The 17,862-nt window shown below is 42.3% G+C and overlaps 1 protein-coding gene across 4 annotated transcripts; it reads right to left on the bottom strand.

Moving 5' to 3' along the window:
* Nucleotides 1-890: 890 nt before the first annotated feature.
* On the bottom strand, nucleotides 891-17,228 carry entpd3 (ectonucleoside triphosphate diphosphohydrolase 3). Of its 4 annotated transcripts, none has more exons than XM_061243010.1 (10): nucleotides 17,148-17,228; nucleotides 13,803-13,924; nucleotides 11,431-11,548; nucleotides 10,636-10,795; nucleotides 10,122-10,281; nucleotides 5,297-5,536; nucleotides 3,286-3,546; nucleotides 2,860-2,970; nucleotides 2,361-2,495; nucleotides 891-1,604 (listed from the first exon to the last, which is right to left on the bottom strand). In XM_061243010.1, exons 2-10 carry the CDS (start codon nucleotides 13,920-13,922, stop codon nucleotides 1,413-1,415), a joined length of 1,497 nt encoding a protein of 498 aa, XP_061098994.1. In that variant the 5' UTR covers nucleotides 13,923-13,924; nucleotides 17,148-17,228; the 3' UTR covers nucleotides 891-1,412. The 4 variants fall into 4 exon arrangements, with proteins under 4 accessions (XP_061098994.1, XP_061098245.1, XP_061099836.1 ...); XM_061242261.1 differs by lacking the exon at nucleotides 17,148-17,228 and adding an exon at nucleotides 16,999-17,102; XM_061243852.1 differs by lacking the exon at nucleotides 17,148-17,228 and adding an exon at nucleotides 16,889-16,992.
* Between the last annotated feature and the right edge of the window lie 634 nt (nucleotides 17,229-17,862).

The following is a 17,862-nucleotide window of genomic DNA, read 5'->3' as shown; positions in this document are numbered from 1 at the left end:
TGTTGAGTGCATGTAGGTGACGCGCAGCGCTGCATTGTTTCCTGGGCAATCAGACCACAAGCAAACAACCATCCAGAGTCAGGGGAAATCTTTGAATCCAATCATATGAGTGCCTCTATTTCACTAAACAATTACAGTAAATAAAGTATGTATGTCAACAAACACAGCTGTTTCTGTTCTTGTATCAGAGTTCAGGGATAGATGAAAGTCTGCTTCAAAAATATTTATTCCACATTATGTTGCAGAAACACACAGCCCACGAGGTACCACTTCCAGCATGTTGTCAGCTGGAATGAAATGCTTTTGATTTGGCACAGTATCGTGATTAATTTCTCATTATCTCCAGGATTTCAAAACAGTTTATACATACGTACTAGACTGTGTAGGCAACATTTCTCTAACATAGTCAAAGGGCCCTAAAATAACACAGAATGTATTACAGACTCCTGATGAAAACCCATATGCTGTCTGTCTGAAAACAGATACCTGGTTTATTACTGTCAGAGTATGGATTTGTCTGTGCTTTATGGAGCAGTGCCCCCTGCTGGCTTACTATTTCCGCACTGAGGTAACGTCAGCTGCAGAACAGCTCCTTCTGGCAAATACATGTAGGAATTTCTGGCTATTTCTAAAAAATGGACTATTTCAAATCGTTATTTGATGTGCATGGAATGCTAAAGATCAGCCAATTCTGTGTCAACAGCTGACCTATTTGACAAACTAAGGGGCTTTTCCACCATAAATTAAATCCCACATTCAGATGTAGGTACTGTAATCATTCAGTACTTTATTTGAATATGCATCATATACATACAAACAAAATGTATATATGTGTCTTGCAGACATTGAATAACCTAGAGTCAGGCAAAAAAAAAAAAACGTCATCCAAAACAAATATGATGTAGTGCAATGCAATGGAGCATGAAAGAGGCATACAAGTAAATCAGATTCATCATAGATTATTCTACCATGCTTGTTTTTCTTCACCACAAGTGTATCTGTGGTACATCATATCTGCCCGCCTGGACCACAGTCTGTTGAAAGCAGGAATGTCCTTGGTCCATTCCATCCAGAATAAACAAAAACAAATCAAACAAAATGTTTGGTCTCATTTTAAGAAAGAGAAGACTGTGCATCCATGATCATTTTCCTGCTAGTTCACACGCACTAGCTGCAGACAAATAGGTACTCCAATAGGGCCAATCGTGTGATGGAATGTAGTGGAATTTTGACACACTACTTTGCCCTTTGTTCATTTGCAAACCCAAGCAAAACACAAAGCTGCTTTGCTCAGTTTGGTAGCGCCCAGTGTACCAACCCACAGTTCTTCCTCTTGTCCAGTTAAAGCACTGTGGCCTGAGGATGAGCCCTCTGACAGTTCATGAAATCTCAGCACTGCCCCCTGGTGGATATTAGTAACAGACACGCACAAGTGAAATGATGAGGAACATGAGGCTAAGGATGGCTAAAGAGGAGAAGACGAACAGCAGGCCAGCAAACACTGAGTTATCCATGGGTAGCCACAAGCGCTTAGGCTCTGCAGGGATCATGTTGGAAGTGGTCAGCATGTAGCCCAGGGACCAGGCTATATTGCTGTTTTCCACCTGGGGGGACAGGAAAGGATATATCACTTCACTGATAGAAATCCAGAAGATCTCCATTGTTGTTTCAAAGTTAGGTCATGACACTCCAAAAGACTCAGATATTAGAATTTTTTTTAAATAAAAGTGAACTATCCTTTTAAGTGAGTTTATTGATACAAAATGCATAGCTTATTTTTTGCGATGGAATTAATACTATTTATTGTGAAAAAATGCCTTAATCATTCATTGAAATGCTGGAGTAGTTCTTAGTTCCAGATATTAGATCAAATGTACTTTGCAGTTGCATACAGCATATACAGTACATTCTGAATCAGCCCTGAAGTGAAGTCATTGGGTATTTCAAGATGCAGGATGAAGCAGTTAGGGTTCAGTATCATAAAGGACTAGATATGTACAAATCTATTAGCATGAGTTCTGGGCCCTGTTCTACTGAGTTAGCCAGATAACTATTTCCACTCCAGTGCGTGTTCCAGATTTGTGCAGGATCCAGGTTTTACTCAGTGCAGTTATCTGGCTAACTCTGCAGTAGTCCCGCTATTCTGGAACAGGTCCCAGGTATATTGTGAAAGGAAAAACCCTGAAATGTAATGAATTGATAAAGCTTATTAATACTGGCGAACAACTGAAATGTACTGTGCACAATATGCTACATAATTACAGAATAGTTATGAGTGATTAAAGATATGCAGGAGTCCTGAAAACTATGGCAATTAAATATTGAGTCATTAAGTGCATGACACAGTCAGGAAGACTCACCTTTTTTTTAAATATAATGTTATTCCATGTCTCAGCAGTGAATTTGTATCCTTCAACCAGCAGATTGTAGACATAGTTTGAAGAATAGCAGTACGCTGACAGGTATTTCTCCCTTATTTCATAATTTGCTATAAGCTAAAAAGAAAGAGAGTCACACATTACAAAAGTATATCAATGTCTGCCCTGTAAACAACTGGACTAAATTCAGTACTTGTTTTTGAGAATTACCCACTCTCTGACATGTACAACTGAGAAAACATGCTTGAATTCTCAATTCTCAATTTTAGTAAATGTTATTGTTTTTGAGTATGTTTTTGTACTGTGGCTTTGTGGGTGAATAACATGCTAAACAGCAAAAACAAACCAAAAAAAAGGAAATCTCTTTATATTTTTACAAGGTCAACATAATGCATTCATTTTCAGTTTAAGAAAAGTTAATAATTATAAGCCCTTGTACTCATCATGTTAGATGTGGTTACATTATACTTATGTCACTCACGGTTGTCCAGTTTTTCGAGCAAAAGGCAAAAACAGTGGAGTTGAAGGAATCCAGAGTGAAAGAGCTGTTTAGTTTCAGAGCATTTGCCGTGTAGTAGAATCCAGCATACGCCTGCAATAGCACGTGTTCACAGTGTTACTACACTTTCCATTAACCTGGATGTTATACAGTACTGGTACATTCATTCAAAATCATGCTCAAACATTAGTCTTCACCTATCAGATCTACTGAGAGACTAGCTGGTTAAGACAAATCCCAGTGATCTGGATTCTAAACAACATCTTACTGTCCCTGACTATTTTAGGGAAGGCAAGAGGAAATGTATGTATGATAAATGTTTACTATCCCAAAGTGTGCTAAAGCCGAGTGAGTGATACAGTCCCAATTTAAAAGTAATTACAGATTAATATTTGTACGTGTCTGTACCAAGAAATGTCCAGACAGAGCAGGCTGGTACACGCCATTGAAGGAGCAGTTGGCCTGGCCACGGCAGGATTCCAGGTCAAATATGGTACGGACTACAGCTCTGCAGCGTGCAGGGTCCCCTGTGCCCACCAGGTGGAGCTGTTGATCAGGGTCATAGTCTTGGGGCGTCTCAGTGCAGGGGCTCCCAAAAATGTCCGCAGCTGACATGGTAGTGCTGTAGTCGACAGGGAAGCAGGGATTCTCCACTGTCTTAGAGGGCTTCTGTGAAAGAAAAATACATTAATGAAGAACACATTTCATGAGATAAATGTAAAGAGTGGAGGTCAGTGAAGATTTTGTGAGCATTACGGTAGTGGATTTATTTGGTCTCGAGCAGTAGTTCCTAAACCTCCCCTCGGTTACTAAGAGCTGGGTCCAGGTATTTGATATGTTCCACCACAAGCCCACCTGATGCAACTAACCAACCCCTTGATTCTTTACACCAGGTGTGCTTAATCAAATACCTGGAGGCTAGATCCAGCTGGGGGTACCAGAGAAGAGGTTTGGGAATCACTGGTGTAGAGGGAAGGCTGCCCCCCACTGGTCCATTACATTACATTATTGGCATTTGGCAGACGCTCTTATCCAGAGCGACGTACAACAAAGTGCATATCCATAACCAGGGATAAGTTCGCTGAAAGACCCTAGAGGGAAGTACAATTTGAACTGCTACCTGTACAACAAAGATAAGGATGAGGGCCAATTTTTTTTAATTTTTTTTTTTTTAAACAAGAAACAAACAAACAGAGCAAAAGTGACCAAAGTTAACTATCAAAACACTGCTTACCTAGCCAACTAAAAAATACCGATACACAAAGCAAGTCACAGAGACAACAATTAAGGTTCACAGGGAGGTAGGGAGGGATGGGGAGAGGTGCTGCTTGAAGAGGTGTGTCTTCAGCTTGCGTTTGAAGGTGGGGAGAGATTCTACAGTTCTGACCTCAACGGGGAGTTCGTTCCACCACCGTGGAGCCAGAACAGACAGCAGTCGTGAGCATGAGGTGGAGGTTCGGAGAGGGGGAGGTGCCAAGCGGCCGGTGGAGGCTGAACGAAGAGGTCTGGCAGGGGTGTAGGGTCTGATGATTTTTTGTAGATAAGCTGGGGAAGACCCCTTAACTGCTTGGAAGGCTAGCACCAATGTTTTGAATTTGATGCGAGCCATGACAGGCAGCCAGTGGAGGGTAGTAAGCAGGGGGGTGACGTGCGAGTATTTGGGAAGGTTGAAGACCAGACGAGCTGCTGCATTCTGGATAAGTTGGAGGGGTCTGATGGCGGATGCTGGGAGGCCAGCCAAGAGAGAATTGCAGTAGTCCAGGCGGGACAGAACCATCACTTGGACCAGGAGCTGGGTCGAGTAGGGGGTGAGAAATGAGATCTGCCATCCAGTAACTACTGTACCTAATCTTATCTCTGTTTAGCTTTGACAGGGCTGGTATAACTGGTAAATGTGAGTAGCTTTTACCTCTGTCATTAGAGCAAGGTATGAAGAATCTGCATGGATGTCACTTTTTTTTCAAGTCTATGGTCAGCCACATTTGGATTGCAACACTAGGAGAACTGAGCATAAATCACTGGTCTTGGCTAAGGGCATGTTTAGTGGTGATTTTCATGAGGTGGTCTGTGAAAACATACAGGCACCAGAAATGTGCACCATAGGCATTTTATCTTTAAGACAGTAAAACAGTCTGAAACTCTACGATCAATATGCTGATCCAGTAATGCACCCCCTCTCTGGTCTCTCAAAGCCAGCACTGTCCCACAGCCCAGCATATGGTGGATGTCATGCATTTCTACACTGGGGCATTAATGGACTTCCCAGACAATCCAATGCATTAATTACAATGAAACCAGGCCAGGCACTTAAAATGAAAGGGCAATCATCCTCCTGAAAAGACAGATGGAGGGCATGCAATTTCAGGCTGCTTGTTAGTAATAAAACAAAAATAACAATCCAAGGCAAGAGGGCCAGTACCTGTGCCAGCACCAGAGCAGCCAGAACCTTCTTATGTGCCTCATTCTTGCCATAGCAGAGGAAGCTGTGGGTGTAGACATTGTAGTTGTAACCATAGAGCCGAACCCGTGTATATCCCTCCGCACTGGCACCCTCTTCTATGGGGGTAGTGAAGGCAATCTGAGTCGACGCTCCCCCCAAGTCCATTGATCCAATAGTCTTGGCTCCTTGAGGGTGCAGCCATTCGTTCCACATGTTTCTCTGCCAGTGGGGACAGACTCTTTCACCAACAGTGCAGCAACAGCATGTATTTAAACAGCAGTAGGAATGGCAAGGCAAGATCAAGACCACAAAACCAAATAACATGTCAAGAGCCATGTCTCAAGACAAATCACGAAGTAATTATTTCTATATTGAACAGCCATTAGAAAGGGAAGGATCTATTTTTGTTTTAACTTTACTTCTACTTTTAATTGTAACTTTTTATTGGTTGTGAGATCCTTTTCAGTGGCACATCGTCCCTATTCAAAGGGATACCAATTATATTTATTTAAAAAGCAACAATTCAAGTGGAAGAACGCCATTGAGAGACATTTGTTTCTTGGTTAAAAGGGGACAGATGACATCAACATCATCACAAGGCCCCATCCACAGCAGGGAGAAAACAGTGTCCTCCACTGACCTTCATTTAAAAATCACTTGTGGAAGCTTACGGTACTTTGCTCTGCAGGACTGATAAGACCTGTCCATGGCCCTGCAGCTCTCCCAGGTAGGCTACCCAGAACACCAGACGGGGTGAATGGACAGAACCAGAGACAGGAGCAGCCCAACAGTAGATGTGACAGTTTTCTAATTCTCTGTCAATAGAGTGAAATGTTTGTTCTTCAGAGCTGGGAATTATGTTTTACTTAAAATGCATAGGCACTTTGGAAGGTGTAATTGTGAATGAAAATGCTTAGCACATCCCTAGCTAAAAAGGTAAAGATTTATGTAAATGGTTGGAATTTATATAGTGCCTTTATCCAAAGTGCTGTACAATTGATGCTTCTCATTCATCCATTCATACACACACTCACGGCGATTGGCTGCCATGCAAGGCGCCGACCAGCTCGTCAGGAGCATTTGGGGGTTGGGTGTCTTGCTCAGGGACACTTCAACACAGCCCAGGCAGGGGATCGAACCAGCAACCCTCCGACTGCCAGACAACTGCTCTTACTGCCTGAGCCATGTCGCCCCTAAACATGGTGTTGCATTGATTCTAATGTTGCATTGGCTGCAAATGTAGTTTTTGTTTCCTTACAGTTACATCCATCCATCCATCCATCGTCACCCGCTTATCCGGAGTCGGGTCGCGGGGGCAGTAGGCAAAGCCGGGCACCCCAGGCATCCCTCTCCCCAGCAACGCATTCTAGCTCCTCCTGGGGGATCCCGAGGCGTTCCCTGGCCAGGAGAGATATATAATCTCTCCAGCGGGCTCTGGGTCTCCCTCGGGGTCTCCGCCCAGTTGGACGAGCCCGGAAAACCTCCAAAGGGAGGCGCCCGGGAGGCATCCTGATGAGATGCCCGAACCACCTCAATTGGCTCCTTTCGATGCGAAGGAGCAGCGGCTCTACTCCGAGCTCCCTCCGGATGTCCGAGCTCCTCACCCTATCTCTAAGGCTGAGCCCGGCCACCCTATGGAGGAAGCTCATTTCGGCCGCTTGTATACGCGATCTCGTTCTTTCGGTCACTACCCAAAGCTCGTGACCATAGGTGAGGGTTGGGACGTAGATCGACCAGTAAATCGAGAGCTTCGCCTTCCGGCTCAGCTCCTTCTTCACCACAACGGTCCGGTGCAACGCCCGCATTACTGCTGACGCTGCACCGATCCGCCTGTCGATCTCACACTCCCTTCTACCCTCACTCGTGAACAAGACCCCGAGATACTTGAACTCCTTCACTTGGGGCAAAGACTCGTTCCCAACCCGGAGGGAGCAATCCACCGTTTTCCGGCACAGTTACAGTTTTTACTATATCATGTTTGTATCTCTATATCATGTTTGTATTTTATGTTTCACATGGTCTGCAAATAGGGCGGCACGGATGGTGCGGTGGGTAGCACTGCCGCCTCACAGCAAGCAGGTCCTGGGTTCGAATCCCCGTCGGCTGGGGCCTCTCTGTGCGGAGTTTGCATGTTCTCCCCGTGTCTGCATGGGTTTCCTCCGGGTACTCCGGTTTCCTCCCACAGTCCAAAGACATGCAGGTTAGGCTGATTGGAGAGTCTAAATTGCCCATAGGTATGAGTGTGTGAGTGTGTGAGTGTGTGAGTGAATGGTGTGTGTGCCCTGCGATGGACTGGCGACCTGTCCAGGGTGTATTCCTGCCTTTCGCCCAATGTATGCTGGGATAGGCTCCAGCCCCCTGCGACCCTGTTTGGGATAAGCGGGTTCAGATAATAGATGGATGGATGGATGGTCTGCAAATTACTTGTAGCAACTTATGAAGGTGATATATAAATTGAAAAACAGTATTTTTTACATGGCTAGCAGCCAGTTCTTCACAACCTAGCATTTTGCTTCATTAACACTCGATAACTACTAACTGCTGTCTCTGTTTACATAAGCTGTGTGTTGGCTGCCCCACGTGGGCTATGCTAGGCTTGGTGGCTCATTCGATTGAGAACCCTGTCGATGTATGTTGTTTATCTGTTCTCCTACTTGTGTGAATGTGGTTGTCCGGGTATAGGCCCTGGGGCAGACAGAGGCCTCTATACACTGTTGCTGCACGTAGGGTGAACAATTGTTTAGACACCTTAGGAAAGGGGTGATTGCCACCTATGTCATTTTGGGTTATAGCGTAGATATATATTATTTTGTTACGTGTTTTGGGTTATAGCGTAGATATATATTATTTTGTTACGTGAACAGTTAGTATGTATTTTGTTTTCAGCTCTATTTGGTTTTGTTAATTTCATTGATTTGGCAACAGGTCCCTTGGGCTCGTACCCCATGTGTCTTTGTCTTGTGTATACTTGTTTGAAATCTGTAAATAGCACCTCCACTGTGCTGTTGTAAATACACTTTTATTGCACCTCAATTCTGGTCTGTTCGATTATTTTCACCCCATAACGCTCAAATATATCCTCCCGGTCATTTTATTTAATTATTATTTTGTTGCGTACTCCCTCCTACCCCTGGACGCTTGAGAAACGTAACAGTTACTACCATCAAAAAAAAGAAATCCCATGCTCTGAAGAAGGAAATATTTTCAATGATGGAATGTTGCCTTGACACATGTATTGATAGTGAGAAACAAATCATAGTTTATCTGTGTATGCAAAGCTAAACGCTGGGTATGATCAGACAAAAAGGCAGTTTGTTTGTATGTAGCCATGATGTCTTATCAGACATTTCAAGAACTTATTGAAGTTTAAAGGTACAATAGGTCATTTCGGACTCCTAACGGTCAAGAGACGAATTGCAGACAACATACAACCTCAAACGACAACACTGTTTGTGCTTCCCACAGTCTATGAATATAACGTGTAATATAAATTATTATACAGTTCACTGTTCTCGTGCACTGTTTTGGAAAGCGAACAGTGACAAACGCAACAGAGCCCGCCGCCTTTACGTAGTGTTCTAGTAAGAGTGTTCGCGGAACAGGTGACTTTATGAGATCTTGACTTTGGTGTGCTACATAACACTATTTATAGTTTTCACTTTAGCTAACCAACTACGTATATTGTGAGCAAGCAAGTTATTTGGCTGCGTAACAAGCTGGCAGTATAACTAAAATATGATAATGTACCACAAACGATGCAACTGCAACTTAGAGTTTGAGAGAAATAAAGGTTTACGGATGATTGAACACGTAAAGAGACAAAAGGAACGTGTAGCTGCCCAAATTTCACCCCAGACAAGCGATCACTGAAACACTCTATGCTATTGCTTATCTAGTTAGAAAGCAATACCAGTTCGCTATAACAAACAAATTAGCGATTACTAGTTAGCTTCCCGAATGTACAAATATCCACCTGAAGCACAACGCTTGTGCAATCGCTGCTATGTTCGTATTGCCTATATTTTATTCTAAGTGGATATATTTGGCTTGTTGCTACCGATAACAAACTGGTATTGTTTTATAACTAGATATGTAGTCTTCGCTTGGATAATAAGCAATAGTACACAGGGTTTCAGTGATTGCTTGTCTGGAGTGCAATTTGGGCAGTGACACTAATAATCAGATTAAGCCCCCAGAATACCATTGGCTGTGGCAGTTGGAACCATTTTTCAACCAGTGGCTTTAATTGCTGTACAGCCGTACAATGTTTTGATACATTTTGGCCCGACAAATGTATACTTTGAAACCCGAATTTAAGGACTATAAACACAGGCAGAGGGTGAGTCAACATGTCAGTGAGCTGAGCCTTTTTCAATGATAGGAAGGGATTTACAATGGTCTTGCAACAATGTTTTAACACAAAAATTGTACCTTTAAGGTTAAAATTGTTTTACCAATGACTCAGAACACAGTAGGATTTTTGCGTGGTTGCAACGCTTGAAAACAATAATTGTAATTAAAAATCTATTTATCCATTGAACCAATGAAAGAAGCTGGCAAGCTGTGGCTAACTAGATTTGCCTTACCGAATATTAGCAAAGTAAGCTAGCCTACACATGCTCAAGTGATTATTAAAAGTAACTATGGAGTTAGACTAATATACTATTGTCTACAATAAGAAATATAAGTCAAGAAGGAAAGTATGTCCTAATAACTGAAAATGGCCTATTCTGAATGAAAGTCAATGGGAGACACTGTCTGTTTTTCAACCCACCCACCCCACAGGATCTGAGGGTCACCTGACCTCCAGGAAATTTCCCATCAGGTAGTTGGCTGTGATCCACCCATATAGCCCCTCTTCCGCCCCAGAGATTATGGAAGCATTCCTGAAGTCGAAAGGTAAACTCTTCAGGTAGTTCTCCAGGGACTGCAAGATCTCATCTGAAGCTGTTTCATTCTGAGACCTAGCACACAGATGAAGGAGAGAAAGGAAACGGTCATGGTCCCGCACCGGGGGATATAACTGATGGAGAGAATCAGTAGCTATTCTGTATAAGGCCACAGTTTCCTTGTCATGGGGACATTTGTTCATTCATTCAACTTATATTTAGTTCAGAAGACACTTTGAGGGTGAGAGATTACAACAGATCAGAATCGTAGCATTGCAAAGGGCACTTGTTTCTGCGTTTCTATTCCCAGTGTAATTATATGGATTGAATTATGAATCCCTTTGCTTGAAGAAAGGATGAAGTGATATTCAGAAACTCCCAGGGAAGGAAGATCAGAGGACGCACCAGATGTGGTTCCTGATTGGTTACCTCAGCAGTCTCATGCCAGCTGTTGCACCCAAGAAGATAGGGGTGATGCTGTGCAGTGAGGGAGGAATGATCTCTCTGGCCTGAGCCACACAGTTCTTCAGGGAGCTCCAGGACATTTGGTCCAGACTCGAGTTCTGGCCCAAACTGGAGATAGGCACACCTGAAGATGAAATGCAGAAACAGCTCAGAATATGCTGCAGGCATCCAGTAGTGTTGTATGCTCTGCTCCAAACTGAAAACTTCAAGGGCCAAATCTTGCAGGCAGTTGACAAAACATTCTCTACTGTTGCAGTCTAGTCTGGTGATTAATTGTCCCTGCTGTCACGTGACTTCATCCCTTTGTAATGCTGTGCATCTGATCTCATCTTTCATACTTCTTTTTTTCATTTTGTTTTTTATTTTGCCGCTCCCTTGGGTGCTGGCCTTACTCAGATCTGTCAGGATCCGGGCGCAAATGCGGATCCTCTGTGGGCAGCTGCAAAGTCAAATGCCTTAACCGCTGCACCTCTGCTATCTTCTATACTTCTAACAGCAGAACCACAGTTATCTTTTAAAAGGCGGAGGGGAATTTGACCACAGGAAATGGATATTGATCTGTTAAGTCACTAATGTACCATATTCCTCTTTCAGTGGGAGTGCACCTACAGTAGATATCCAGCAGTGAGGATTGAAGGCAGATTCAGCTGGGCAAATGGATAATAAGCTAGTGGTAGCCTGTTTAAAGTCCAGCTTGTCCTCTGTATGGTCATTTGTAAGATTAACCAATAAGCAGTTATCTGCCTGACATTTCCTTACCATCAACCATGCAGTTGAGTGTCTGGCTGACCACACCTGTGTTGTTCTCCTTCTCAGCTGGCCACTGGTAAAGGTACAGTGTGGTGCGAGATGAGCCAGCATCCAGCACAATTCCAAACTAAATTAAGAGAAAATTCAGAACATAACACACAAGCCTTTACCACGGGCTGATTCAATCCATACCGAGTCCTACAGGAGACATTTCCTCACAATGTGTCATATGTAGAGAGATTGTTGTGTATGTAACATCTGGCTCTCAACCTGAATTTCAGCAGTAATAGCTGTCATTCCTTGGAGTTGGCGCTCCTTGGAGTTGAGCAATCCTTTGGCGATGAGCACAAACATGTGACTAATTACTAAATTATGGGTTAACTAAGAGTTATGCATCAGTACAAAACAAAACCCAAAAAAAGATGATGCTGAATGGTGTTATCAATGTGTGGACTTTGGAGGAAGTGGGACATGAACACACAAATAAACATTGAACATCAAATTAACATCAAAATAAAATAAGAAAATAAAAATGAATTTAATCTATTTTGCTTATAACTTGAAATGCAGGTTCTAATAAATAATAATGTTATTTTGTCTATACTGTATATCCAGGTTTGAAATAGAACCTCTATCAACCAACTGAAATAAATGTACTAATTGCAAGAATGCACACATTTTGAACTGATCACTTCCATGTTCCCTAGTTTTATCTTTATGTTCATGTTGATTCTTGCTTACTTGTAGAATATTTCAGATTATACTTGATGTTCATACTCTGGTGTTTTTCCACATGAACATCAGTAGGGTAATGGCTGAGCACTACCAAGATGTTCTCTCCATGTGTAGTGATGTATTTTACATTTACATAGTAATTTAGCAGAATGCACCTTGCATCCTTTTTACATATAGTCCATTTACACTGCTAGATATTAACTGAAGCAGTTCAACACATTGCTCAAGGGTACAATAGCAGTGCCCCATCATGGGATCAAACCAACAACCTTGAAATGTGCAGGTTGTGTTCCCTCACCATTGAGTGTGTCAAAATCTAGTTTTTGTTACATTGCTAAGAAGCAAGAATGAACTGAGCTCAACCTGGGAAACAACCTAGTAGACCACAGAAGACCATTGTAGTGGATGACCAAAGGATACTTTCAGTTGTGAAGAAAAGACCATAGAATAGATGAACAACACTCATCAGGATGTGAAAAAAACTAAAAGACAAAAACTAGGGGAAACACCAGCATAACCTCATGAGACTCACTGCAAGATGCAAATCACTGGTTAGCCTTAAGTGCAGACAGGCCAGAGTATGTGTGGGGAAAGAAAGGAACTGCTCATTATCCAAAGCAACCCCACTTATCTTTGAAACATGGCGGAGGTACTGTATTCTAATGACTTGGGCATTCATGGCTGCCACTGGATCTGGTTCACCTTTCTTTACTGATGATGTGACTGATGATGGCAGCAATAGGATTAATTCTGGGGCATGTTCTACAAAGCAGGATTACTGAGATAGCCGGGTAACTGCACAAATAAAACCCGGGACAGCTCTTTTTTACTTGGGTTTACCTGGGTTTTTGCAGTTATCTGGCTAACTCAATAATCTTGCTTTGCAGAATACTTCCCTGAAGGATACAGAAACATCTTACCTGTTCAGATCCAACAAAATGCCTCAAAATTCTATGATGGGGCATGACTATGCAGCAGCACAGTGACATCAAACACACTGTTAAAGCAACAAATGAGTTTTTCAGGGCCAAATAGCAGGCTTGAATGACCATGTCCATTACCCAAATTCAACTGACCATGCACTGAAGAACTGAAGATGGCTGCAGTACAGGCCTGGCAGAGCTTCACCAGGTATAATACCCAGTGTCTGATTATGTCTATGGGTCGCAGACAAAGTATTTGCAACCAGCAGGGTTCCACATTTTTTAAACTAATAACATGCTCCACATATGGCTGAATTTCCAGGTTTCATTGCGTGCAGTTATCCCAGTAACTCAGTATATCCTGATGTGTGATACAGGCCTCTTTTCAATTACTGCAGGGGTTCCCAACCCTGTTCCTGGAGATCTCCCATCCTGTTGGTTTTTCTCTCCAAACATAACAAAACCGCTCAGCCCAGTTGTGCTTTGACTGTAAAAATAGAGCCCATAATGTGTTATGCTGCTGTAACTGTAAATTACTCATGGTCTATAACAGGTTTGTGCAAAACCATGAGTGGTAAAGTGCTGATCACTATATAGCCTCTCATAAGCAAATCTCCACAGAGACACATTATTTCCCTGGAAAGTCGTACATACCAGTGCCAGATGGGTGTGTGACAGTGCGTTGCTTGGGTGAAAATGACCGGTATGTTACAGTAGTCTCACCCTCAGCCCTGCAGACTCATAAGTCCTCTTGTGAACCTGGACAACAGCCACGGCAATGAGAACTGCCACACTCGCCAGCAGGAAGAACAGGGCGAGGGAGGCCGCAAGCCTTGATGCCATTTCTGTGTGGACAGAAACATATTCCAGTCTGATCTTTGCCATGCATTAATGACCAGTGACTGTTGTCTGATGGTATCTGCTCCAGCCTAGATTCCATTCATGTTACTGAATATCAGCGTGATTATCGACTGTACCAATAATAGCCAAGGTAGATATACCCTTCAGTTGTTGCTACTGGGAAGTGTTAGATGGCAATATCTATTGTGTAAAAAGTAGCCTGACATTACAGCTGATTAGAAACCTTTACTGCTAAACATGTGGTCAATAATGATAGCTCATGCAATTACAAAACAACAAATAAAGCAAAACAGCATTAAAAAAAAAAGTTCTTTATTGGTGTTAATGCAGATGATTTCATCTTAATCGCTTATCCCTACCATTTTGAAAAGTGCTATGGGACCAATATTGACCGCACTGAGACAGGACCTCAGTTTAATGCCTCATGCAATGGACGGCACAGTGCCTTCTACGAAAAAATATGTAATCCAATATGATGAACCTACATGCATCTAAGATTACAGCCTAGCTGAAGTTACCCTTAGAAGTACCAGACAATCTATCATTCAGACATAAACTAATTTCATCTGGTCACTCGCAAATGTGGCTGTTTTCATTGACATGGTGGAAACTGACACTAAGTGCACATGTTCTGTTATAGATATGAGTCCATCTGTGGCTCACAATGGGCAGAGGAAGACTGTGGCTCCACATACAGTAATTACAAGCCAGTATGAGACGCTTGTCTCAGGTCATCCGGGGAGTGGAGGGGAGCATTCCACCTTCTAAAGGCTGTTATTTCAGCGTGGTTTGTCATAACCACCAGATAGGTGACATTATTTGTGCATAAAAAGGACTCCCGTCAGACACATTATAAGAAGGCAGACGCTGATGTGGGGCTACTTGTTAGTGTGAGTTTATAAATATACACATAACAGCGTTGTCCTCCTTTGTCTGTAGTTTGTAGGAGCACACTATGTTGCTATTTTTAAAAATAGGACTAAAATATATTATTATGAAACATGTACACCATGATAAGAAACACATTTCCCCTTGCTGTGATAGTCACCATTCATACAGTACAGTAGTTAGTACACGATCATTAAATCAGTTACAGTTTTTTAAATCTGTGAAAAATATCATTCATAATAATTGGCCAAGCAAGACGTATCATTAATATTTGTGTACAATTGTTTTGGTCATCTATTTTAAACATTTGGTTCTCTATTGATGCAATATGTATAGCAGCCTGGTGTAGCAGAGAACCAGATTGTTCCCGTAAGGACGCAGCATGGTTGAATTTATATCTGGGAAATGATGGAAAATAACATTACACCACTTGAGGTTCTTAGCCCAGATCTGCAAACCAAGCAGGCAGTCTAACTGCTGAATTGAGTTTCAGATCAGATTCTGTCAATAATAAAAGTAATATTTCAAGTAGTAATAAAAGGTGGCTTCTTTTTATATCACATCCTGTCAAGGTAAAATGTATTGGAGTATTGTAAGAAGAGAAAGTAAGGCACAACTTTTCTTTTTTCTTCCTACAATTTGGTGTCATTGTACTCGCAATACACACTCATTCAACACTTCATTAGGTATTTATTTGACTTTTTAAAAAACTTATTGGTCTTCTGCTGCTGTAGCCTATCCACTTTTTGATGGTTTGACACATTATGTGTTCAGAGATGCTCTTCTGCATACCACTGTTGTAATGTGTGGTTATTTGTGTTAACATCTTCCTGTCAGTCTTGACCAGTCTGGCCTTTCTCCACTGACCTTTCTCATTAACAAGGCACTTTGCCTGCAGAACTGCTGCCCACTGGATGTTTTTGTTTTTCGCACCATTCTCTGCAAACTCTAGAGACTGTTGTGCGTGAAAATCCCAGGAGACCAGCAGTTTCTGAGATACTCAAACCACCCTGTCTGGCACCAATAATCATTCCGCAGTCAATGTCATTTAGATCACTTTTCCTCCCCATTCTGACATTTTGTCTGAAAAACAGCTGAACCTCTTGACCATGTCTGCATGATTTTACACATTTAGTAGCTGCCACATGATTGGCTGATTAAATATTTGCATTTGCAAGCTGGTGTACAGGTCTACGTAATAAAGTGCTCCCTGATGTTTATACCATTTAAAGGTATATACCATTTAGGCTTTTTGCAATACCCTGTTTGTTGTCTTGAGTTTGTTGAAATGGGGTATTAGACTGATAAATGTTAAATAATAAAGAGCTATTATGAAAATAGGCCATTAGTTTTGGCTATTAAAAAGGGGGTGGTGCTGTTGGGTTGCGTTTCCAGCTAGAGCATTCATTTTCAATGGGTTATATGATCTGAAATAATGCTAGTATTAACCATCACTGACAGCACAGCAAAGCGGCGCATAATTGGCCACAGTTTCACCAAGTAAGAAACGGTTTAATTCGGCATGGTATTCCAGTAACTGAACAAGATAAACTTGTCTGGTCATAAGGTGACTGCAATCTGCCTGCTAATCAGCATAGTGCTCTAGGCAATGACCACAGAGCTCAGCTAGTGCAGTGTAAAGGCTGTCTGCACACAAGGTAAGAGAGGTTCTTGTGATTACAATATCATTTACATTTCCTTTGGAAAACCATGCCGTGGCCAGTAAATATTCCTCAGCAGCAATGAACATTTCACCTTTTCTTATAACCTGCAGCAACACTACATGAATACACCAGACCAGGCTGTGTAAAGAGAGCTCATGTGTTACAGGGCACTTTTTAACTATTGCACATAGTATAAAGCATCTCCTGCACTTAACTTTTTCTGTTCTTTCCTCACACTATTAAAATCCACATTTTTGTCTAGACAAGAAAGTGCTCTACCTGTACCTGAAATCCAAATTACAGAAGGCAATTCCCCAAAATAACCACAACTACATATAAATGCCAAGTTTGCATAAGATTACGCTGACTTAAATATGTAAGCATATAAATACTTACATCATTCTGTGACTACTAAGTTTTGTTGGTATTCATTATGAGAAAGATTCACACTTGACGAAAAACTCTAAGTAGTCCTTATGGAGGAAGTTCCATTATGGCACACATACCTCTGGTTATAAATCTTGTACATGAATCAGCCATAAAAACTGGAGAACAAGTAAATGCATGCCCCAGCAGTAACCTTTAGCATTTCTTTGCTGCAGGACACCACTCCTTGAATACCAGACAAAGACATAGTGGATAGTGACATGCTCACCTGTCTCTGTGCCACGCCTTGCTCAGAAGAGGCAGAATCGCTGGCTACTCCTCCAGAGAGAACAGTCTTCACAGATAAAGCTTGAGCAGGAGCACTCAGCCTGCCAAGAGGACTCTTTACATCACAACGGCCCAGTCCCCTCCCACTCCTCCTTGACCACTCCCATATCTTATGCTGGCCTACCATTGGTGAAGCCCTCTCCTCACCAACCACACAATTCTTCACATACACAATATTATTTAAATTATTTACAGTACAGGGGTGGCACAGATGGTGCAGTGGGTAGCACTGCTGCCTCACAGCAAGGAGGTTCTGGGTTCGAATCCCAGGTATGAGTGTGTGAGTAAATGGTGTGTGCGCCCTGCGATGGACTGGCGACCTGTCTGGAGTGTATTCCTGCCTTTCGCCCAATGTATGCTGGGATAGGCTCCAGCCCTCCTGTGACCCTGTTCAGGATAAGCGGGTTAAGATAATGGATGGATGGATGGATTTACAATGCATATTTTCCCAATTATTAGCCACCATAATGGCAAGGTAAGGTTACATTGTTTAACAACCAGCTCAATATCTAAAACCTGATGTCACCAAAAACAAGAGTGTACAAATTTTTATCAAATTAGGAAAATGAATGTGTGGTGTTTTGGAGTGGTAAGATGCAGGGCATTATCAAAGTGAATGAGCTGCCACAATCTAGCACAAAGTCAGAACTGGCCCT

Source organism: Conger conger, chromosome 1, assembly GCF_963514075.1.
Source record: "Conger conger chromosome 1, fConCon1.1, whole genome shotgun sequence".
In the NCBI taxonomy this organism is placed as follows: Eukaryota; Metazoa; Chordata; class Actinopteri; order Anguilliformes; family Congridae; genus Conger; species Conger conger.
The sequence above is the reverse complement of the archived record's forward strand: the minus strand, read 5'-3'. Positions and strand labels throughout refer to the sequence as shown.